General features: G+C 39.3%; 1 protein-coding gene across 1 annotated transcript; it reads right to left on the reverse strand.

Moving 5' to 3' along the window:
* Positions 1–120: 120 nt before the first annotated feature.
* On the reverse strand, positions 121–25,133 carry LOC109993905 (kinesin-associated protein 3). Its single transcript, XM_065954424.1, has 20 exons — positions 24,973–25,133; positions 21,941–22,072; positions 20,985–21,142; positions 20,810–20,871; positions 19,902–20,043; positions 18,001–18,100; positions 17,776–17,902; positions 17,545–17,641; positions 12,107–12,285; positions 11,167–11,329; positions 8,019–8,119; positions 7,818–7,926; positions 7,217–7,329; positions 6,507–6,672; positions 5,732–5,857; positions 4,586–4,684; positions 4,392–4,477; positions 4,155–4,311; positions 3,329–3,413; positions 121–2,833 (listed from the first exon to the last, which is right to left on the reverse strand). The coding sequence occupies exons 1-20, from the start codon at positions 24,999–25,001 to the stop codon at positions 2,731–2,733; spliced, it is 2,334 nt and encodes a 777-aa protein (XP_065810496.1). The 5' UTR covers positions 25,002–25,133; the 3' UTR covers positions 121–2,730.
* Between the last annotated feature and the right edge of the window lie 119 nt (positions 25,134–25,252).

Here is a 25,252-nt window from a genome sequence, read left to right on the forward strand (position 1 = left end):
GCCCTGTACCCCAAAGTCGTCCAGTCTCCTCCACAGGTTATAAAACGGGTCAAATCTCTGGCGAGCGGAGTTTGTTCATATTGATTTGTTTTTGGACACATTAAAAGTGATGAGACATGACTCTTTAGGCCTTCTTTTATTTTAATTCATAGTATTTGAACTCAAGACATACTAAACATACAAACTTGGTCACATGTTGAAAAAGTGTCAAACTGTGAATATAAACAGATGAGTGAAAATATTCCAGCCGTTTTGGGAGTCTGTCCAACCTTGTCAGACATTTTTTTTAAATGAACCTTGTACTGCCACAAAGCAGTCCAATTCTGAGCTGTAACTTCTGATTCACACCGTCTGAGCAGTATGTGTAACTTAGTGATTTTCATTTCAGCATGCATGTTAACATGAGCAGCACTACTCAGGAGAGGCTCACACACTACTGCAGCACAGACAATCTGGAAAAAAAGGAGGTTCCCCTAATTATTAAACTAAATATCAATAAAATATGTGATGAAGCAAGTTCAATGTTTGATCAGCCATAAGAAAGGCAGTGTACAGAGACTGATACACGGCCTGTCAGTGTGAACACCATGATGGTAGAAGCTGCAACATTTCAGCGAGGCAGCCGTCTCAACTTTTCATGAAGGATGAGCCTTGATTTGCATGGTTAGTAACCATGGAAACAGTGATGTAACAGAGGTCACCTTTTAAAAAAACTAGAGCTAGTTAATAGCAACGCCTTTTCCTTATTCTCCTTGATGGCATGGTCAGGTATTGACCACTGCTGCATGGAAACAAGGTTGGTGCCTTTTTGTTTTTAACATGCATGAAGTGGTGGAGACCTGTAACTATGACAAGGGGAGTTGCACCGCCTGAAATGCCTGCAAAGAAACAAACAGGCACCTCTTAAGTGTAAACAAATCATCTTGCGTGAATAAAGTGGTCAGCTCTAACGAGATCAGCAAACATTGTTTAAAAATTGTGTTGGGAAATACTAATAGGTATGTGCAAAAGTTAGTAAACCATTTTGTGAATCCAGATGTAGCTAACGGCAAACCTGATCTCTCTCCTGCTACAGTGTGTGTCTCACTTCAAATTCTCCACACTTAAAATGTATGTAGAGGACAAAGTCTAGACAATCTGGAAGAAGGAAGTGAGCTTAGTAGAAATTAGCTGTAAATCTCTTCCTCAGGCTAGCTCATTGTGGCTACATGTGCTAATAATAACATATCACAGCTGAATCTCTGACAGTCATGTTCCATTGTGGGTAAAAGGATCAAAGGTTTATACGAGGAGTGTAAGGAATTAAAGAGACAAAATATTTATTGATTCCTTTTTTAAATATTGATCATGCAATGCTTCATCACTGGAGACTCATATCAGACTATTTCAATCAGACAGGTACTGACCAACAAGTGTAAACACAGCCTGAAGACCATGAAAAACAATGTTCCCATTTTACAGAGACAGAGACTGAAGACATCAGCATGTTGACATAACATCAGATGATCTCAAACCATGTAACAATGTGATGTTAGAAAATCTAGGGATGGCTAGGGATGTAACGATACAACTCACTCCTTTCATCCATCCAAAAAGACATTAGAAAGAAGTCAAATTATAAATATATCATTAATAACATGATCGTTTTATTACAACTCTATGGCAATGAAAAAAACATCTCAAATTGTATTCATTAATGAACCATGAGGCTGTAAAGTTACTTAAAAACACACTGCTCATTTTTCATTCTAAAAAGTAACACTGATGTCTTACAAAAATGCTTTTTCAATGAAAAAGGATTTTTGTGCCTTTAATGTAGAGATAGGACAGTGGATAGAGTTGGAAATCAGGGAGAGAGCGAGAGAGGGGCATGACATGCGGGAAAGGAGCCACAGGTCGGATTTGAACCTGGGCCGCCCGCTTGGAGGACTACAGCCTCCATACATGGGGCGTGTGCACTAACCACTGCGCAAAAAAAAATGGATATGGATCATTTTTAGTGTTCCTGGCTATTGACATTCAGGCAGCTCTGTGTCGACTAGTTTTCATGAATGTCTTTGAAAAGTTGGGTCATAACAGCTGTCAATAACTACTAACACATTGTGAGCAGTATTTTATCTTAAACATGTTATTTATGAGCTCAAATCCTTTAAACACCAACACTTGGTCCCAACTCTTTTACAAACTAGGCAGTATGTAGTGCAAACATTTTATACATGTTCAGTGTCTTGAGCATCTCTTCATGGTGCAGGTTGAAAAAGACCATCAGTGCATCTCACTGTTTGAACAGTCTCTTATCCATATCACTATGTTACAGTCTCCCAAGGTATCGTTACATCCCTTCATATGACTCAATGTTTTTTACACCAAATGTAAAGAAGCAACAAATATTTACTATAGTGTTGAAAAGACTCAAGAAATCAGTTAGCAGTTCACTTTCTTCAATGTCCTCGACCCACTGTGTCAGCAAGTCAACATTAGAAGACTGAAGACGTTATGTACATATCTGTTTAACAACGTTATCACTGCATGGAGCTGCATTCTTTCTGGTTACAAGTTCACATTGTGCACATGCAGAGTGTCTGTCCTCATGATTTCTTAGTAGCTATACTAATGGGACGCCTTAAATGAAAAAGGGATTCTAGCACTAACATGAGGAAGGGGACATGCAGATTGAGAATACAAAATGGACCTTAGATTACAGGAGGTCATTGAATGTTAAACGTTTGCCTACGAGTACTGATAGAAGGGTTGTTCATCAGGTCTGAATCCGTAGGCAGTAGCTGGTCGTCCAGGTGAGGAACTGGTCTGGTCAAAGACATCGTTTCCATCTCTGGAAACATTAACACAGGTTGTACATTTTAGATTGTTAAATGACAGGAAGAACAGTGATATAAGTTTCTTCCCCTCTGCTTTCAGCCTGATGAACAATGTCCTGGATAAGTCCTCTAGCAGGAGAGGAGGGGTAAATGTGTGATAGAGCTGAAATATAAAAAAGTGTGGCCATATTTCTTTAGACACAGTGACATGTCATGTGTGTGTCTTCAGTGTCAGATGTTCAGAGTAGTCTGGTCCCGTTTTTAGAGCAGTCAGTTATCTTTGCACATTAGATCACATATTCTCTTCTGATTGGTGTTGTAAGGGGGGACCTGGCTATGAAGGCAGGTTCTTTGGATAATTAACTGGTATCTAAAATGGTCTGGTTGGGGTTCTGGCTCTGAGAAGGCTTTTTGTATGGTTTATGGAAAATAAACAAACATGTGGACAATAGCAGGACAGAACCTCTATATACACACAACATCACATCATAATAGATTGTCAGACTTACACTGTGAGGTGTGAGTCTCCGTTTTGAGGCTGCAGGTCCCCGAAGAACTCTGGGCTGACCGAACCATCACCTGGAGTAATTCCATCTAAGGACGGAAAGGAGGATTGAATGCTCGTATGCACACACGCACACACACACACAATTGACTGTACTCATTTTTTTTTTTTTTTTTATATATTTCAGTTGTGCATTTTATTCTTATTTTCCTTTAATTGAACTTTTTCCACTTTTATTTGGGAAAAAAGCAAACTGGTTACAATCAACACAAACAAACAAAAAAACAGAAAGAGTAAAGTCTCCACAGGGAGACAGTGATGGACTGAAATAATAAATAATAATGTACATTAAAAGAAGAAGGGATAGGGGGGTGCAGTTGAGTAAAATAAAAATGTAAACACACATCATTTCCAAATCTACATTTTGTTTTAAACTCACCCCTTCGGGGGGGCAAGCTGCTCACACCCTTCTGCGATAACACACCACTCTATACATTATCAGTTACTGAAAGAATAATCAGCCACTTTCAGTCTAGTGGATCTCACACTTTGACACCAGTCCCCTACACCAAAACAAAACTGGGTCTGGGTCAGTGCATCCCCTCCCCCACCCCTCCTTTAGTGTTTCTTCTTGTGTTTTTCATATTCGAGTATTATGATGAAAGTCAAGTTGAAGATTTACAGTTCAGGGAAGTTTTGCGTTATCATGTGACCTCTACTTTGATATTATCTGAATTATATCCAGGAAAAAACTGTTTTATTAAAACCAGTACAATGATCAGTGGCAGTTACTGTTATTATGTCTACTTGTTGGAGTAATGTATGTGTACCTGCACTATAAAATAGATCAGTCCTGTCGTTGTCGTTGTCATAGAAATACGGTTCAGACTCATCCGCTTGCCGGCTCTCGACCATCTCCAGCCACTGGTTGTTATGGAAACGGAACTTCTCTGACTGAATCTTCCTCCCCCACTCCTCATCGTACTCCTGAAAGATAAAGAAAAAGATGTAATATGACTTATTGAAGTGTCACCTTTGTTACTAACCAATGAGTGTGTTTGACTTACAGCGATGATATCCAGGGTGTTGTCACACACTTTTCTGATCTCTGCATTCTTGTCATGCATCAGATCGATCAGGTAGGCTGGAGCCTCTTCAATGGCGGTTAAAGAAAAAACATCTTTTGATGTTGGAGTTGTAACATATCACAGTCTTAAGAAATCCCTTCAAAGAGAACCTGAACACAGTCTATAAAGGATACGTGTGTCTTTGATGATGACATCTCGCGTAGCTTGATGAAACACCATTTGATAGAAGACGTAGACAATCTGACACACAAACTCGTCATCCTCCTGTTGGGCTACACTCAAACAAATGACAATAAAAACAGGTTCAGAATCAAAGGCATATCTGCGAGTTGGATTTTTTGTGTTTCAAGAGAGTTGATGGTGGCTTCAATGTTTTGTGCCTCTTCTTACAAGCTTTGTGGGTAAAAGCAATTGTGTATAAAACAAGAGGCTTAATGATATATTGCACCCAATTTAATCATTTCTCAATTCAATCTGCAGCAATATTGATGTGTGGCCCGGATCAGGACATTCCTAAAAGAGGGATTTTTATTTCAGTATTTGTGTCCTGAAAACTTTAAAGGCTTTAAATGTGATTGTTTGATCCAGCAGATGTCGCCCTTGAGCACCAACATGAAACCAAAACAACTTGCGCTGCATTGTTGTGTTAGCATGCTAATGCTAGTGATCTTTATAATGCTAGTATTTTCACACTGCATGTAAATTTACCTGAAATGAGCCTGATCTAGAAACACAGTTAAGCAGTGAGCACAGTAAGTTATTCTTCTTTTCTCTAGTCCCTCAATGTAAACAAAGTGAAGATAGGACTCTGAAAACTCTGAAAACATCACAGACAGTGGGACTCGGGTGTTACACCCATTGTAGACAGTCATGACTCACAGAGTTATTTTCAGAGGATATACTTGATTTATATCTTATTAAAGTGTGAAAAATCACATATTAACCCTTTACAGGGTTCTTATGAACTGCCTGTGAAGTCAGCTTTCTCATTTGAACTTATTAATGTCCTTTTATCTTGAGTTGGTTTAATTCGTCTCATTATTCAATCTCTCGAGGAACGATATGTCAAAGTCAAAATCAAAGTCAACTTTATTGTCATGACATTGTCGTTGACAGTCATGACTCACAGAGTTATTTTCAGAGGATATACTTGATTTATATTACATTTAAGTGTGTAAGATCACATATAAAGCCTTTAAGAGGAGGGCATATAGAGATAGGAAAACACAAGATCTCTAAGAAATCAAAAAATGTAGTATTCAATGTTTTTGTGTATCTTATGCACAACATCTTGAAAAAGAGCTCAGTTGAGTGTTTACCATTAAGTAGCTCAATAAGTGCAGGAATAATGCCAGATTTAGCCAACATAGCAGCACAGGCATCATCCATGGAAACAGTTCCAATCATAATTACTACCTCCAGGATGAGGTCATCCTCTGCTGAGCCTGAAAAATGAACACAAACAGTTAAAAACTCACAGGACCAAATGAAATGAAATGATGGTGATCTATTCTGTTGTAGTACAATAGTGACAACATGCATAATGTGACAAAATGCAAACACCACCAGTCTCAGAATCAACGTTGATAGATGTAATTGGTGCAACTGATGCTGTTAAAGACAGCTCGACAACTAACTAGTTTTATCACTTGGGAATACGTTTTAAGTTAATGAATAAGACCTGTTTCTATTAACATCATTAAGTAAGTCTAATATACTGTTAAGATCCAAATACAGGGGCGCTGGTGGCGCAGTGCGCAGTGCGCGCGCCCCGTGTATGGAGGCTGTCGTCTCAAGCGGGCGTCCCGGGTTCACATCCCACCTGTGGCTTCTTTCCCGCATGTCATTCCCCACTCTCTCGCCATGATTTCCGACTCTATCCACTGTCCTATCTCTCTATTAAAGGCACAAAAAGCCCAAAAAGAAATCTAAAAAAAAAGATCCAAAATACAAGACTTTTCTAAACACATTTTGGAGGGTTGCAAAAAATATCGTCAATTATCGTTATCAGCAAAATCCCTGAAAATATCAAGATATCATGTTTAGTCAATATCACAACACCCTTAAGTATGGTTCTCTAAAACGTATCAGTACCTGGTTTCAGTCTGTCTTTGAGAAAAGGTACCAGATTGTACTCCTTAACCACCAACTCCCAGTCCAGGTCAGGAATGGTAAGGTTGGCCAGAGTACCCAGACACTCCAGAACCCACTCCTCCTCTTCCTCTGCACGGATCTCTGCTGCCAGGTCACCAACATAGTCCTGACAGAGACGGAGGAAACAGACTGAAGGGACCACCTCATAGGCTTACACAACCCTTCAATAAGATGGTAAATGGACTTCAGCTTATATAGCGCTTCTCTAATCCTCTGACTACTCAATGTGCTTTAACACCGCCGGTCATGTTACAGCCTCCCTGACGTACATTAAGTTAAACCATAAATGATTTGTAAAAAGAGACCAGAACATATAAAAAGGGATGGCACACAATGTTAACTGATTGAACCCCGAGCTTTATTTAAAGGATCTTATGGAGGCTGTCGTCTCAAGCGGGCGGCCCGGGTTCACATCCCACCTGTGGCCTCTTTCCCGCATGTCATTCCCCACTCTCTCTCTCCCTGATTTCTGACTCTATCCACTGTCCTATCTATCCATTAAAGGCACAAAAAGGCCAAAAATAAAATCTTTAAAACTAGCCGTCTAAGGTAAAAAAATATACATATTGTTATTCAGCCCAAGCTATCATCATTAGTGTTGGGTATTAGTATTGGGAATAGTTCATTTGTAATGTGTATGTATTACTCACTATGAACAGTGGTTTGGTTGGCCCATCATGTTGTGAGATGTTTCTGATCATCTTCATCAGAAGGCAGTCTTTCATTTTCAGAGCTTTCTTCATCAGCATCTTCAACCCATTCCCTGGACAGAAAGAAACATCAGAAGCTCTTCCAAAACACAAGTACCGTTTTCTACTTATCATGGATCAATCAAGTAGGGTTAGGTATCCCTTCTTCTAAAAATCAAATTAAGAGAAGTCATAACTCAATTGTGTACAACCCCATTCCTACAAATTTGGGATGTGTAAAAAATGAAAATGAAAATAGAATGTGATGAATTGCAAAACAATGAAACCCCATATTTCATTGAAAATGGCAAAATTACAAAATATCAAATGTTATAACTGACAAATGTCATTGTTTTTGGTAAATTTAATACCCAATTAAAATGTGTTGCCGACAACATGTTTCTAAAAAAACATCTTACACAGTTTGTACACTGATGACGGCTGAAGTTCCCAACAAGGACGACACATTCTGAAGTTTGGCTGCTGAACAAATTTCCCCTCAGGGACAATAAAATGGAAGTTACATTAACACTGTTATTAAGTCCAGCACATATAAATATACCTTCACACATGAGCTGTGCATTCCTCTTGTTTGCAGCCAGGTTGATGCAGACGGAGATGAGCTCAGTTTCCATTTCTTCCTCAGTATGCTCATACAGCAGTCGCATGAGCTAAAAACAAGCAGAATATTACCCATGACATAAGAATGAGACTAAAGCCAATATTATGAAGAGATAAAGAGTCTGAGTGGATCTGAATTTACCTGCTGTATGCATTCAGTGTAAACAAACATGCCCTTGAAGCGGTCATCGATGCTGATATGATAGAGGATTCGCAAGGCTACCTGATGGTTGTTCTCACCACCTGCATGCCAACAAACATACATCAACCTAGTTCAACACAGTGGACACCACTGCAGATGTAGAAAAATCACTACAATCTTTTAACCATGAAAATCAATACTTGTAAAAATGTAAACAGGCTACAGGGCCCAGTGCATAGTTCATAGTTCAAGAGCACGGTCAGCATTTCTTTGACTAACTGAACAGTAGGCATGCAACAATTCTCAATAAAATATTGAACCGTTTGGTACGGCATCCACGGTTCAATACTGACTTGTGAATTGCGGTTTTAACTGGTTTCCACACATTGTATTTCTCTCTAAATTGGCTCTGCCTGTGTGTGCCTGTGTGTGCCTGAGTGTGCCTGAGTGTGCCTGAGTGTGCCTGAGTGTGCCTGAGTGTGCCTGAGTGTGCCTGAGTGTGCCTGAGTGTGCCTGAGTGTGCCTGAGTGTGCCTGAGTGTGCCTGAGTGTGCCTGAGTGTGCCTGAGTGTGCCTGTGAGTCAGCGTGCAGGGATGAGGAAACCCCGTCCGTGAAGTGAGTTAATAGCCAATCACCACGCGCTAGTTTGGTGACACACATGGCGAGCAGTGAGGAGCAGCCAGACCCGGAGTGGCTAATCGGGAGAACCGGGACCATTCCCCGTCAGCCGAGCTGCCTGAAGGGCCGCCAGGGCCGGTACAGTGACAGTCTATTGATCATACAGGCTGCAGTCATTGCTCAAGTAGCGTCTCACTACAGACCAGTTTCTGACACGTGGGGCGAGCATGTGCGCTTGGAAAACATGTACTTCGCAGTGTTTCCCAATCGTCCAGGTATATTAACGGCCGCAAACGCCCTTTTTCCGAAAGCCTTTCTCCCTCATTATGTCAAAAACATGCATTAAAAGATAACTGTGGGTCCGCGAACGTAAGAAGGAGAGAGAGCTATACTGATGAGCAAGAGTCGGGGAACATGCCATTACGCATATAAGTGGACGGACAAGAAACAAAAAGTGAAATTGATAATCTGCTCTACAGTTTACATGTTAACCAGTGAAGTATATGAACTAAATGGCAGACTGCTGTCTGTTAACTAACTGATGTCTTTCAACATCAACTGAGTGCTCCTCTGTCTATGCGTCTGCGCATCACCCTCACTGCTCTTATTAAAAACTCTAAACTGGTCATAAACCACGTCTGAACAGTCAGTGTGAGGTTTGATGTCTTTTGAAGTGTTCTTAAATCGTTTGAGCTGCTGTTAATACTCAAAATATTCAGAATACTGAACACTACAAGAATAAGAGAGGAGCGATAATCATAACTAAAAGAGAAATATGACAGTATGCCACCAATGCACTTTTTTGTTTACAGTCATTGAGCTAATTGTAGTTTACTTCATGTTCAAATCAAATCTGACCTTTGCAATAGGCTGAAAGGAGAGCACCTGAATTTGTTTTGCTTCAAAGTAAAATAAATAGTTTAAAAATGAAAAAAAGTAGCTCTCTTTCTAAAACCCTTGATGTTCTGTAAAATTTGCCTAAAATCCTTAACACTAGAAACATTTTAACAGCCCAGCCCCTCAGAACCGAACCGAACCATGAACCATGACCAAAAAACCAAGGTATGTATTGAACCGTGGGCTGACTGTATTGTTGCATCCCTACTGATCCCCTACTAAGCTGCTAAGTAAGATGAAAAGGTTTGTATTTAGTCCCCAAATTAATCACATGCTCAGTGGGTGTCACCAGTTAGTGTCAAGACCTGTTCCTTCCAACTGCCAGGTCCACCTGCACCTGGTGCACCTTGATTTATTGCCTTCAATTTCTGATACTATTTCCAGTCTGTTTGTTCTTTTAGGACGACAATGTGAAAGCTGTAGCTCAGTGTTAGAGTCAGATCAGTTAATACTCATGGACACTTTACACAGCAGCCTCTACCATCAGTGTGTGAATGTGTATGAATGGATGAGTTAATACTGATGGACTCTTTACTCAGCAGCCTCTACCATCAGTGTGTGAATGTGTATGAATGGATGAGTTAATACTGATGGACTCTTTACTCAGCAGCCTCTACCATCAGTGTGTGAATGTGTTTGAATGCATGAGTTAATACTGATGGACTCTTTACACAGCAGCCTCTACCATCAGTGTGTGAATGTGTATGAATGGATGAGTTAATACTGATGGACTCTTTACACAGCAGCCTCTACCATCAGTGTGTGAATGGATGAGTTAATACTGATGGACTCTTTACACAGCAGCCTCTACCATCAGTGTGTGAATGTGTATGAATGGATGAGTTAATACTGATGGACTCTTTACACAGCAGCCTCTACCATCAGTGTGAATTTGTTTGAATGGATGAGTTAATACTGATGGACTCTTTACTCAGCAGCCTCTACCATCAGTGTGTGAATGTGTAGGTGTGACCTGCGTTGTAAAAACACTTACAGTCATAAGATTAGAAAAGAAATATACAAGCTCAAGTCCATTTACCATTGAGTGACGCACTTGAAGGCTGCATTTGAAGTCTGAAAAGTGCTTTAGAAATAAAAAGTATTGTCTTGTTGTATTGCCTAATTTCTTACAAGTGAAACTTTGAAAATATTGTGTTGAATGTTATTTTGAGAGTTTTTTTTCAGATTTGCAACCATACTCACGACTACTCTAACGTGCTGATTTTGAGCATCTGACACTATGTTCTGTAAATTCACCATCATTGGAATAACTGAAATGTTCGCCTGATTAGGGTACCAAATATACATTTGCCGGTTCACCAAAGTGAGAGGCCTTAAATTACGGCTTCTCATTTCACATAAATATAGAGGTATGTCAATCTCCTAAAAAAAACGTTGGGAGATCACAAAAATCCTAGGTGTCATTTTGTGGGGTCCATTGTGGTTTGCACAAAATGTTAAGACATTTCAATCTTGACGGAAATGTTGTAAAAAGATTGAAGATCCACAGAAGTAGTTATTCATCATGGCAACAGCACTGTCAATAAAACCAAAGTTATTGACAGTGAAGGATATGTACACGGTACATATGGATGATTTTACTGGATGATTATACTTTAGTGTATACTGTTACCTAACAGAGCAGTCAGTTTAGGTAAGAGTCCAACTTCCACCATCTTCGCTCGGAGTCCAGAATCAAAAGAGAGGTTGAGCAGCAGACGCAGAGTCAGGTTTAACAGGTCTTCATGGTCACAGGGAACCAGATGAGCCAATCGCTCCACAGTATTTACCTCAGCCTGTGAAGCACAAACACAGATTGATAGTTTTTAGATTTCAAAAGGGAAATTGCCAAAAAATATTTAAACACCAAAAACATACGAGGCAGGTGAAGAACCAGAACAACTCTCTTCTTGGTCTGATATTTTGACCCAGCTAAAGAAATGTGATCCAGTTTCCTTACTGTGCAATCATTGTTCTATACTGGGGGGGATGATGTAATTTGAAGTGTCGAAATTACCTGAAGTAAACAGATAAAAATGTGAGGAGGGAGACTGCAGGTGTGGGGGGTGTTTTGTCTTACTGTCAGTGCCGCTGCATTCTGTGGCTTTTCAAATCTCACATGTCTTTATACTACCTCAGCTGTGGATCTGTACTGCCCACAGATTAAAATCCTTGGTATTGACCAATGAAAAGACAGCACTTCACAACTAAACTAAAGCAGAAACAGAGTTAGTTACCATGGGGATCTAGGCAGGTCAAAAGACACTAATACACTAAAAACTCTGTCATCAGGCTCAACAGACCTCCCTCTAATCTAGTTTCTTCATATGCCCCTCAGCAGTGATTGGTCGGCCATTTTCTCTGGTTTCTGCCAGGTTGCGAGCAAAGTATTACCGAATAAACACAGAAAAGATTGATGACTAGAGATGATGAAACTCTAGATCAAGATACTAATTAAATGTTCAATTATAAATAATATTTAAATAAAGAAATAGATTCTTCATCCTCCCCCTCCCTCTCAATGTTAATCTTTTCCAACAGCATGAATCATTAAGCGCATCTCTTCAAGTCACCATGTCATTCTTGTTCTCCAGAAAGATGGACAGTTTTTTAAGGAATGAAACAACCAGGACGAGCAGCTCTTCATCCTCCCGTTCAAGGACTTTAACCAATAGACCAACAATGTTTTTGTTCCTCATCTTCAGTTCTGTCCTCGTGTCCTCAGCCAGGTTCAACAGGAGGTAAAGAGACACTGGGAGAAGGTGAAGGTGCAAGAAGGACATGAGCAAGAAAGAGAGAAAGAGAGAGAAAATAAGCATCATGATATTTCTATTTGGTTAAAAATTAAACAACTTTAAACTCCCATAATTAGTAATTACTTTTGTTCATGAAACACTTAAACTCTATATATACAAGTAATTCATACAAGCCCACGTTGCATCCTCTGAGCTAAAGAGGTTTGGAGAAACGTGTGTTGCCAAATAGATCAGGGAATAACCAAAGTGGGGTTGGGACCCAGGGGCGTATATAGACACATAGAGGGGGTTGCGAGATGCCTTCAAAAAAACTACTACAAATTTGACATAAGTTAAAATTGTATATTAACCTATTGGACCCAAGACATTATTTTATATAGTCATTTATTGTAAGAAAGGCATTTTCATCTCACTTAACTTTATGTCTTCATTTGAAATTGAACTACTTATTGTATGTCTTATAAGTCATAATGTCTTGGGTTTTACGCTGTTCTATGCTTTGTGTGTCTGTGGCTGCTGGCTCAGTCTAAACCATCTCCAGGGACATTGGGGGGCACAATCATATTTTTTCATAACTTGAACATGTCTAGTTTATGAAACGGATGGTTGTATAAAAATATTTTTTTCTATACTTTTTTTGGATGTTTTATGCATCTTTCAAAACGAAAATAGTTCAAATTAGGGCTTCTCCAAAAGGGACAGCTCTAGCCTTATCACATGTATCTCTGGGAATCAGAATCAGAATTTCACCAAATTTGGACAGGATGTTCACAGATAGTTATTAATTACAAGTTAGTTTGTACCAATACCATTTTCATTTTTTGAATTTTTAATACTTAAATACACATGTAGTTTAGGCGGAAATTGAAAATATAAACAAAAAATCAAAAGGTATGTACATCAAAGTCTGTCATTTTTTAAGTAAGTACACCAAACATTAAAATATGTCATTTGTATCTTCTTTAGACTGTTATCTCAACTTAAAAGCAAGTTATTTGACTACACTTGACCCTATGCTGTCACCAGCCCCTAACAGGAAACTAGTGCAGCCAGGATTTCAGGGCAACCTGTACAATGGGGCTCTATGGATGTGTATGTGGGAGGAGGTGGCCACAAACAATAGATTAAGACTTAACAACAAGACACAATATAATTGTATTCTGTAATATTTGGTTGACTTTGTTGATGGTTATTTTGAGCAGCAATTGGTTTCTTAAAGCTCCTGGGAGGATTGTTTTGGTTGGTTATGGAGCTCACTTAAACTTATACTGATATCGTTAAATGGTTTACAAAAGCAAACAAAACCTTAAGATAGAATATATTTTCTTCTGTGGAGTTATTCTTATTCGTTACTGCTTTCAGCGGGTTGGTGTCATTTTCTACAGCCAACATTCAGAGTTAGGGATACATTTGACGGTTCAAAATTGGCAGACGAAGATTTTTCATCAGTAAACACAACTTACACAAGCACAGGACAAGATCAGAGGTCAAACTTTGTCTCCAGGGGATGCTTAGTGTGACACAAAGGTTTTTAGTTGTACGGTGTTAAGCTCTCAGGTTCACAGTCATTTTGTCTAAAAGTGGAAATCATCCTTTGTAATTAGCATTTGAAATCAAATGTCATTATATATAATGAGGTAAAATAAGTGTACAAGTTTCTTATAAACATGTTTGCATGATTGTTATCCTAATTCACCTCACACACATTTAAGCCATCATAAAAATTGTTTTGTCCCAGCTCCATTGGCTGCCTGATAAATCATTCAACAAAAATAGCTATTGTAGCTTTTTTTTTTATTTTTTAAACACTTTATCATACTTAGGGTATTATAAAAACTATCCCTTCATCTAGTGTATCCTCTTGAGTAACTAGGGTTCTTCTTAAAAGCTGGAGATATGGTGACTACACACCATCTTTATATGATTGAAATATATATTAAAAAAAACTACAACAGGCTGTATAGCCGATATACAAATACACTATATGGAGTATATGTAATTTTTAAGAACTCAAGGTTATATATATCAATACTGTTTTTTAGTTCATTAATATTTCAAAACTGATGGCAAGACAATGCTTTAATTTTTTAGAATGAAATAGAAACAATGTCATAGGTGACAATATTGTTGAAAGCAGCGGGTTGACTCTGAGTGTCAACATATAAATCATATGTAAGATAGAAAATATGAGACAAAATGTATTAGGAATAACTATAAAATGTTTAATTATATATATATATATATATATATATATATATATTGTGTCTTGTTAAGTCTTAATCTATTGTTTGTGGCCACCTCCTCCCACATACACATCCATAGGGCCGCATTGTACAGGTTGCCCTGAAATCCTGGCTGCACTAGTTTCCTGTTAGCGGCTGGTGACAGCATAGGGCCAAGTGAAAAGTAAAATACCTTGCTTTTAAGTTGAGGTAACAGTCTAAAGAAGATACAAATGACATATTTTAATGTTTGGTGTACTTACTTAAAAAATGACAGACTCTGATATACATACCTTTTGAATTTTTGTTAAAATTTTCAATTTCCGCCTAAACTACATGTGTATTTAAGTATTAAAAATTCAAAAAATGAAAATGGTATTGGTACAAACTAACTTGTAACTAATAACTATCTGTGAACATCCTGTCCAAATTTGGTGAAATTCTGATTCTGATTCCCAGAGATACATGTGATAAGGCTAGAGCTGTCCCTTTTGGAGAAGCCCTAATTTGACCTATTTTCATTTTTTGGTAAGATGCATAAAACATCCCAAAAAAGTTATTTTGCAGTAAAATATTTTTATACAACCATCCGTTTCATAAACTAGACATGTTCAAGTTATGAAAAAATATGGTTGTGCTTTGTTCTACCTCGGGTACAGGTATCTTGAAAACTAAAGCCTTTATTGGGGGTTTGTTCCTCTACTAGTTATCCTGTGTCTTTCAACGATACAACTTCCCTATCTAAACATAACTTTCTGATCCTAGCTGTCTCTCTTACTCTCTCACGTAAATAAACCGAAATAAACAGATCCACACCGCCCATACAGGCCTGGAGCACTTCCGTTTAAGGATTAACTTGCAGCGTTTCTGTGTTTGCAGTAGTGATGGGAAAAGCAGTTCTTTTCAGTGTACTGAATCAGTAGAATCAGTTCAGTAAAGTGATATGTTCAAAAGATTCGTTCACCGAATTGTTCAGAACTTCTCTGCAGCTCTGTCTGTGAATCAGAATTTAATAAGCTGAAACATGCTGAACGTTTAGTTCTGCTCGCGATCGTACTGAGAACAGCCGCTGGTGAATAATAAACCAATGAGCTGAGAATTTAGTTGGATTAAGCTACAGTTTGCAAACTGAAAGCTGCTAAAACAATCACATATATTTTCCCCGACCGTTCTGTTCAGAACGTTCAGTACAAGAAGAGGAAGAGAGTGACTCGGAAGCGGAGCTCTTGTTCAGTTCGTTCACTGAACGAGAGCTCCGCTCTTCCTCTCAGTTTGTTCAGTGATTCATGTCGGAGCTCTCATTCAGTTCGTTCACTGAACGAGAGCTCCGCCTCCGAGTCACTCTCTTCCTCTCAGTTCACAAACTGAACGGGAGCTCCGCTCTTCCTCTCAGTTCGTTCAGTGATTCATGTCGGAGCTCTCTCGTTCAAGCTCCGCCTCCGAGTCACTCTCTTCCTCTCAGTTCGTTCAGTGAACGAAACACTGACTGAGCGTGAACGAGCGAGACTGCGAGTCACCAGCCTCAGTCACACACACACTGTACTGACTGAAACACGATCGTTAGTGGATGTTAAAACAGTCAGCTGAGTGAAATTAAGTTTGATATAAAAGCCGTTTGTAAACTGATAGGAGCTATAAAAAGCACATACATTTTCGCAACACCTAAATGTTAAATAATATATTTTCTACTTCCTCAATTTTGGAGAAATGAGAGGGAGAAGTAGGGGCGGGCTTTAGCGACACAGAGCTCTTGACCGACTCCGTCCTGTTGGTTCAGTCAGTACGTATCACTGACATGAAAGGAGAGGGAGGGCGGGCTTTGAGCCACTCTTACGATCTGGAGAGAGACACGAGACGGGAGAGAGGAGAGCGCAACTGAAGTTGAGAAATGAACGACTCTTTTCAGTAAGTGATTCAGTTCAGTTCGTTCACCCAGATGATTCATTCGTTTTGAACGAATCATTCACGAACTACACATCACTAGTTTGCAGTTGTTTTCTGGTTGTGTGTGTTTTGACTTAAGTTTCGTTTCTGTACTTGCAGCGCGTTTGATGCTTCTGCAGTTGTTTTGCCTATTTGCAGCGCGTTTGTGTCTTTGCATTTGTTGTGGTAGTTTGCATTTACTTTTGAATGTGCAGTGTTTCTATACATGCTGTGCGTTTTTCTAAATGCATGTCGTTTCATCAGTTGCTGATCATTTGACCGCTACCAGCCACCGTACTCTGGCACCCTTATTTTGGAACACCTAAAGTAGATGACCTCTTTGCAGGGAAAGCTTTGCTTATTTCAGCAGGACAATGCTAAATCACACTCTGCACAAAAATAGTACAGAAGAACAAAAGAGACCCTGAACATCACATCTTGAAGAGAACTACACAGCCCTGCTCCTCCGTACATCAAAGAAATGGTCTCTTCAGTTCCCAAATGCTTACAAAGTGTTTAAAAATAGAGGTGATGCAACAGAACTCTTTTGAAGACAACATTTTTAAACTTTTTTGATGCAGGACTCAAATTAAAAAAATGGTTGTGTAATTTTCCAAAAACAATTACATTTCCCAGTTTCAACATTTTATTTGGTGTCTTTTGCCTTTTTTTCAATTGAATGAGTATTCATCTTTTGCAAATCATCAGATCCTGTTTTTGTGTACATTTCATACTGCGTCCTAACTTGTTTTGAAACAGGGTTGATTGTTGATAGACAAGCTTTCCCTGAAAAACAAAACAAAACAAATACAACTGGATATATGCAGTGTACAGGAAATCCACCAGGCAATTCCCGTTGGTCCTTTTTATGGCTCATCAAAAATTGTTGGTTGTCAATCACTGACACAAACTGCGGTTTCCATAAATGTATTTGTTAATTTTTTTGCAAAAAACGTTCAAAAGGACACGGCGGGGCCAGCAGATGTGTTTATGAGTAAAATGTATGGCATGATGCATCAAAACTGCATTTACATCACCTAGAGAAAAAAACACCTTAGGTCATGCTGCAGAGTACGACAAGAACATGATTCTGTGAGAGGGCCAGCCTACCTCTGAGCAGCTGCTCCTGTTTAGCGAGAAGGCCTTGGTATTTCCTCAGAGCTTTGTCCTGGTCTCTTCTCAGGGAACCATTTTCTGGTGCAGACTCATGTACACATTAAGTGTTAAGGAACACCTAATAAACCCTAATAGAGATAAAAGTCAGATAAACTTCACAGGAGGGGGCAGAAAAACAACTTACAGCCTTAACAGTAGAGGGAAACAGGAGTTGATAAAAAGGATATAAGCCTGGTTTTTCTTGCGTAACTCCTCGCGCCAAACATCGTGTCTCTTCAGCTCGTGTTCCACCACGCTCATACACAAAGCACCTATTTTATAATGACTCACCACGCCATGAAACTGACTGAAACTATCAGAAAGAAGAAGAGAAGAGTTACAAGATGATGTAGAACAGAACTGTGTGTGTGTGTGTGTGTGTGTGTGTGTGTGTGTGTGTGTCTGTGTTACCTTGAGAAGCAGAAGAAGATGTAAATGATAATGGTTGCCAGTTCTACACTCTGTTTCCAGTCCTCCCTCAATACTCTGGCCAGAGCACCTAGAGCTGCCTCTACACACAGAAAAACACCTTTCATTTAAAGTGACATGACCTGTGCAGGCACAACCAGGGGTAAGAATAAGCACGGTTTGGACAGTATTAAAGGAGTAAGGGGTTTGGACAGTATTAAAGGAGTAAGGAGGCAGTGGCTTGTGAATAAAGGAGAACACGTGTTTGTTTGCTGCATTGACTTCAGAAGAGGATTGTTGTTAGCACCACCTAGTAGCTCGTAACAGAAACTTCAAACTCTTATAATATAAATATAATGGCTTTCAAACAAAAGCTTGTTGCTGTTTTTGATTCATATTTCAGATAGCTGTAGCTTTTCTTAAAAAGAATGTAGTCAATCACTATGGCATAAAGGAGCCAAAGGAGTCAACTTCATAAATCCCTAAGTATCAAAAGTTCCTCCCCGGGACAACATTTTTCGAAAATTCTTACAGTAGTGACATTTTCTATCAATTTCCCCTTAGGGTTAAGACTGGATCCTGGTAAACATTAAAGTTATTAGAAACTGTTAGTAGGATTGAGGAGGACTTAAACAGGATGAAGAGTTTCCCAAATTGAGGAGAAAACGCTCTTTGAACATGAAGAATATTTTTGAATCAGACACAGGTGCATCCAATCACTGATTAAGGTTCTTTATGCTGATGTAACACTCAGCATGTAAAGAGGCTGCTGCACAAGTGAACATGTGATTTAAACATATTGTGATGATAATGTCAGAGTGTTCATAATTACACAATGAATCGCGTGACACTCTCACAAGAGGACAGTTTGGACCAAACAGATCAGTGCGCTCTTAAAGACGCACTTACTGCAGAGCGCACGGTTTCCAAAATCATCTAATAATGCAAAACATGCCATGATGTAACATTTCAAACGCCTTTCACAGCGGCCTTTTTATGGTTTTGAGACCATTCAAGAGACCTATTTTTTTGATATCCTTTATTAATGAATTAAGTCAACACGTCTGTTTCAAACCAGACAAAATCACTAATTTGGGGTTTTTAATTAAAGAAAACTTGGAACATGTGTCTACGTTGCGATTGATGCGTGCTGTGACACTCGTGGTGCTTTTTATTTGTAGTTTCAATGTTCTACCTCTAGATTCTGTGCCTAAGCATGCTCAGAGCTGTGCTCATATTTACACACATTTATAAGTAAAAGTACAAGTTGATAAATCCCACTCTTTGCGTGGGAATGTTCTTACGCACAGATCCATGCTCACGCACTGTTGATAAATGAGGCCCCTGGTATGGACTAGCACCTATTTTGGATAAGTATAAATTAGTCCCACCTGTGAGTGTTGAAGAAGAGTGTCTGCTCAAAACGTTCATGTGGAAATTAAAATACAATTTTGGAGAGCTGTCCTGATCGTTTTTCATGTTAAAATGCTATTTACCCATGTGGTGTGTCAAAGAGTGTTTTTGAATTTGATATTATTGCAAAGGTTGTTATGCTTCGCTAGCTACATAAACCATTTAATTTACATGTAATATGGGGCCAGTCTGCATTTGAAGGTTTGTGTGTTAGTGCATAAACAGTGTTTTGGAGCCAAAGTGAAGGTGAACGCCTGATTCATCACACATGTGAGAAGGTACACACCCACTACATACACACAGCACCTGTTCACCCGGCTAGCTCTGATCTTTACAGTGACGCCATTTTTTAACCCCCTCTGTGAAGCCGGCCCAGTGGGGGAAAAGACTTCACGACACCATTATGCCTCTGTGACATTAATGGAGATGTGTAACAGTCCATTTCATTGGGAATTGAAAAGGGGGTTAGTATTAGCAGGTAGACACTATACCGTTGTGAAGCAGCTCCTCCAGGTTATCAGGGTTCCGGGCGAGCTGCAGTATGAGAGCTGATCCTCGGATCTTCTCAGGGATGCCCTCGTAGAGAAGTTCAACATACTCATCAACTCTGGTTATACTGGCCTCCTCATTTAACTACATAGAAAAAAATCAACAGACACATTCACAAACGTTAATTACTACATTAATACACTTCATAAGTCAAACAAAACATGCAACAGTTGAAGGTTTCAATGTTACAACAAATTATAAGACATCCAGTTTTGCATGAAAAAAGGCTTCAGAATTTGTCACACTGGAAATCACAGGACAAAACATAGTGAATTCTGTTGGAACAGAAATTACTCCAAAGCAACAACATGAATAAACATGCACTTCACAGTCGCTCAGGGATTTAAATACTAAATGGTAAATGGACTTGAGCTTCAACAACACTTTTCTTGTCTTCTGACTACTCAAAGCACTTTTACTCCGCAGGTCACACCTACACATTCACACACTGATGGTAGAGGTTGCTGTGCAAAGAGTCCATCAGTATTAACTCATCCATTCATACACATTCACACACTGATGGTAGAGGCTGCTGTGCAAAGAGTCCATCAGAATTAACTCATCCATTCAAACAAATTCATACACCGCTGATGTAGCAGTGGGAGCAACTGGGGGTTAAGTGTCTTGCCCAAGGACACATCAGACATGCGGCTGGAGGACCTGGGGATCGAACCCCCGACCTTCTGGTTGAGAGACGACCGACTCCAATGAGCCGCCGCCACCCCATTTATTCATTGTCAAAATTTTTTACATTTCCAGGAGATAAAATAGGAAACACAAAAACGAACAAGAAATCAGTTCCCCAGTGAACCGAGAAATGAGCACAGTGCACAAACATTTAGCTTGTTACCTCCACTCCTTCAAATGGTGTAAGCTCTCTGGGTTTCACAGTTTGTTTCTCTTTCGTCTCCCCTAGTGGCACAGAAATACAAAACAAACATTGAATACCTTACAGTGGCACATTTACTTCAAACGTATTATGAATTGTTTTTCTAACTGGATAGCAAATTAATGAACTGAATTACTTTTGCCCTCAACTGGGGAGGATTTCCTGTTCTGCAAGTAGTATAGGAGCTGCTCCACCTGAGGCATACGGGAAGAAGGGATGAGTTTACACTCCTCCACCACTTTCTTTGCCAAAGCTCCCACATCTGTACTGGGAGAAAGGCTCTTCACACGGATACTGGAGAGAGAGAGAGAGAGAGGACACAGATAAAGGGTCACATATGATGCACTAATATATAACCCTAATATGTGTCCCTATTCTGTCTACAAACCCCCCAATTGATGAGACTTTTTTTTTCCCAGGGAGATTTTCCCTTTATGACATCACAAAGGGCAGTAACCCATCCCCCAGGTGGGTGCTGCCCTCTGATCTGCCTTCTCAACTGCACCAACTGCCAAATCAGAAATACAGCTGAAGAATTCATCTGATAAGGTTAAAATGAGACCAAAACCAACACTGTTTTTGGACTCATCTATGGATTTAAGGTACCAACTGATTTTAAATTGTGATGTCACATGGTCACACATGTGATGTCACATGGTCACACGTTTAGGACCTGTCTGAAAACAACATGTCAAATACAAAATGAGGATTTGAGATGGATAAAGAGGTAGAGAAAAGCCACTGAAAACAATAGTCGATTGGAAGAGAAGAAGATAAAACAAAAGAAAACTGAACTGTAACCACGGAAACCAGTTCAATTCCACATCAAGACACAGAGTGAACGTTAAGATAAGATGAGATGAGATCGTTCAGGGGAAATTCAAGTGTTGTAGCAGTAGAAAGACAAGAAGAAGAGCGTGCATACAAGTGCAAATAAAATAAGAACAGATAGGAATAAAACAAAAATAAAGGTACAATGTATTTACACATTAACTAGTAAGTATTAAGTAAACTATACACTGAACTAAAAATTATACAGTACATTCAGACATATTGTGCAATAAGTGGCAAAGTTAGAAAGAGAACACTCACATTTTTTGACCTTCCTTCCGTTCACCCACCACATGACCTCCACCTTCTCCCAGTATAGATGCTTCCACCTCATAGTGGACCACGAGGGCTTTCTCTGTGGGATGAACATCCAAACTGCCCACAGTCACCTTTCTGTTGGTCAGAAGAAAAGGAAGTTTAAAATACAATATCTGAAGCCTTTTTTCTGTTTTGTTCCATTCAGTAAACTCGACTTGGACACATGAACAATATTTCTGTCAAATGGTTAAAAGTTTAATATCAATGAATTCTAGAATGTTTCTGTAGAGTTTAGTTCATGACATTCACAGGATCTTTAATCAAGCCTTTCAAACATTTCACATCAAAGATTTGATAAAGATCTGATAGTGGCTTTAACTGTTTATTAATTCAATATGATGAACAGCATTAGAGCCTACTTGTCATGACAGTGAAAACACTTTGAATCATTGATCGATTTGTTCATAGACAATAGTTTTATACAAGATGACAAGCCCAGACGAGCGACATGCAGACGGCTGGCTGACATATTACAGATTATCAGTGTCCCACTCCCCTCTCTTCTGGACCTCTACAGTACCCGCCTCACCCGCAAAGCAACCAGCATTGTGCGTGACCCCACCCACCCCTCACACAGCCTCTTCAGCCTCCTGCCATCAGGGAGACGGTACCGCCTGCGGTCCGGCTCCACCAGACTGGGAAACAGCTTCTTCCACCAAGCTGTCAGGAAGCTTAACTCTCTCCCCTCTCTTCCTTCCTTCCCTCCCCTCTGCCCCCACGAACACTGGACGTTGAAACCCCCTCCCGTTTGCCACCAAGAACTCTGGACTAATAACTCTGAAGCTAACTATTCAAAAGTACACTCAGTTTACTGCACATTGCACAAGTTTACTTTTTCTTTAAATTTTATTTCATTTTATTTACCATTTTGTACCTTTTGCACAATTTAACATTTATTACTGTAAATATTATTTATCTTAATTTACCTCATTTTATTTTATCTATTTTACCTTATCTTATTTTACCTTATTTTGGTTGTATTGCACCGCGGGACGGAGACAAACGCAATTTTGATTCCACTGTATGTCTGGCATATTTTAAATTGACAATAAAGTTGACTTTGACTTTGACATATCATTCCTCGAGAGATTGAATAATGAGACGAATTAAACCAACTCAAGATAAAAGGACATTAATAAGTTCAAATGAGAAAGCTGACTTCACAGGCAGTTCATCAGAACCCTTTAAAGGGTTAATATGTGATTTTTCACACTTTAATAAGATATAAATCAAGTATATCCTCTGAAAATAACTCTGTGAGTCATGACTGTCTACAATGGGTGTAACACCCGAGTCCCACTGTCTGTGATGTTTTCAGAGTTTTCAGAGTCCTATCTTCACTTTGTTTACATCGTTAGGACGGTCGGCTAACTCCTCCCCTCCTGTCTAAAAGTTGTTTAAATGAGGGACTAGAGAAAAGAAGAATAACATACTGTACTCACTGCTTAACTGTGTTTCTAGATCACGCTCATTTCAGGTAAATTTACATGCAGTGTGAAGATACAAGCATAATAAAGATCGCTAGCATTAGCATGCTAACACAACAATGCACTGCGAGTTGTTTTGGTTTCATGCTGGTGCTCAAGGGCGAATTCTACTGGATCAAAAAAATCACATAGAAAGCCTTTAACCTTCATATCCCAGCCCTTCATCGATCAACATAATCAGTCCTCCCTGATTCACCATCAGTACAGGTTCTAATGTTAATATTCCACTGATCAGTCCTGCTCACACTACACACATATGTTTACCACCTGTAGCTACAATCTGTCATATTTGTTGTTGTGACTTTGTTTCAATTTTTCTTCCTGCATCTCCCTCTGTCCAACACAGTTTGATCAGATGTCTGTTCATCATGAGTCTGGTTCTGATCCAGGTTTCTGTCTGTTCATCATGAGTCTGGTTCTGATCCAGGTTTCTGTCTTTTCATCATGAGTCGGCTTCTGATCCAGGTTTCTGTCTGTTCTACATGAGTCTGCTTCTGATCCAGGTTTCTGTGTGTTCATCATGAGTCTGGTTCTGATCCAGGTTTCTGTCTGTTCATCATGAGTCTGCTTCTGCTCCAGATTTCTGTGTGTTCATCATGAGTCTGGTTCTGATCCAGGGTTCTGTCTGTTCTACATGAGTCTGGTTCTGATCCAGGTTTCTGTCTGTTCATCATGAGTCTGGTTCTGATCCAGGTTTCTGTCTGTTCATCATGAGTCTGGTTCTGATCCAGGTTTTTCCTCTCCACTGTAACTTCGATAAATGTTTTTAGTGCTCATGATGGATTCATGTTGCATCTTCACATTATAATTTGTCACTAATAAAAAGTCTTTTACCTGCTCTTTTGTAAAGTATCTTGATGTAACATTTGTTATGAATTGGTGATGAATAAAGATAGATAGATAAATAGATAGAGGGAATCCATACCTTCATAGACAGTCTGATTGATTAGATTGATTTAGATAAATTACGATTCATTCACTGATGGAAAAAATGTTTTCAGCCCAAACAAACTGAATCCGTTTTCAGTGATTTTTATGGTTTGGTTGCTGAATTCACATATTGGATAAACACCACGCAACATATGTAGTTTCCCAGTAGACTACAATTATAAACAACAATATTAATTAAAGTTAAGGACTTCATCACACTGAGAATGGCATTGTAAAATGTGTAAAACAAATAGGCCTATGTCTTGTGTGTAGATGATTGATTGATTGAGCCATTGTGGGTCACAAAAGCTTCTGAATATTAGACTATTACAGATTTCATCCCTAAGTTTCACTAAATGATTGAACTAACTTGATGGACTGTCAGTCTAGGTTTACCCAGGTGCTTATTGAAGCCCTGTAGTACCAGCTGACAGGAGTATAGATACCTCCTTCATTGTACTGACTTGTAAGATTCATTCAGGCTAGCAAGCTTGCGTGACCATTCCACTCAAAACATGAAAGCAGGTGAACAAACATGATATCTTCATCACGTCTCACCGTTTGAGGTAGCGAGCGTCATCCTGCATCTTCTTTTAATCGATGTTTCAGATTTTTATCTGATTTAATACTTGGACTGCGTTAAATGAATCCACAAAATCACGGCCATATATTCATATGCAACTGGCTAGCAGGGCTGGTCCTCTTCCTCTTCTTCTTTCAACATTTACAGCAGCCGGCATCCGTTTCGGTGCATTACCGCCCTCTGTGGTGTGAAGTCTCCCTCATCTCCCATTTATACTGAAGTCTGACCCAGTCACTTTAATGGAAATCTCCTCTC

The sequence above is a fragment of the Labrus bergylta genome, chromosome 4 (assembly GCF_963930695.1).
Source record: "Labrus bergylta chromosome 4, fLabBer1.1, whole genome shotgun sequence".
In the NCBI taxonomy this organism is placed as follows: Eukaryota; Metazoa; Chordata; class Actinopteri; order Labriformes; family Labridae; genus Labrus; species Labrus bergylta.

Excerpts from the sequence above, each read along its gene's own strand:
- LOC109993905 (XM_065954424.1), bottom strand. The coding sequence starts at position 25,001 with ATGCAGGATGACGCTCGCTACCTCAAACG. Across the intron at positions 4,478-4,585 it reads TGTCATCATCAAAGACACAC|AGGCTCCAGCCTACCTGATC; the intron begins GTATCCTTTATA and ends CCGCCATTGAAG. Across the intron at positions 4,312-4,391 it reads ACACCCTGGATATCATCGCT|GAGTACGATGAGGAGTGGGG; the intron begins GTAAGTCAAACA and ends TTTATCTTTCAG.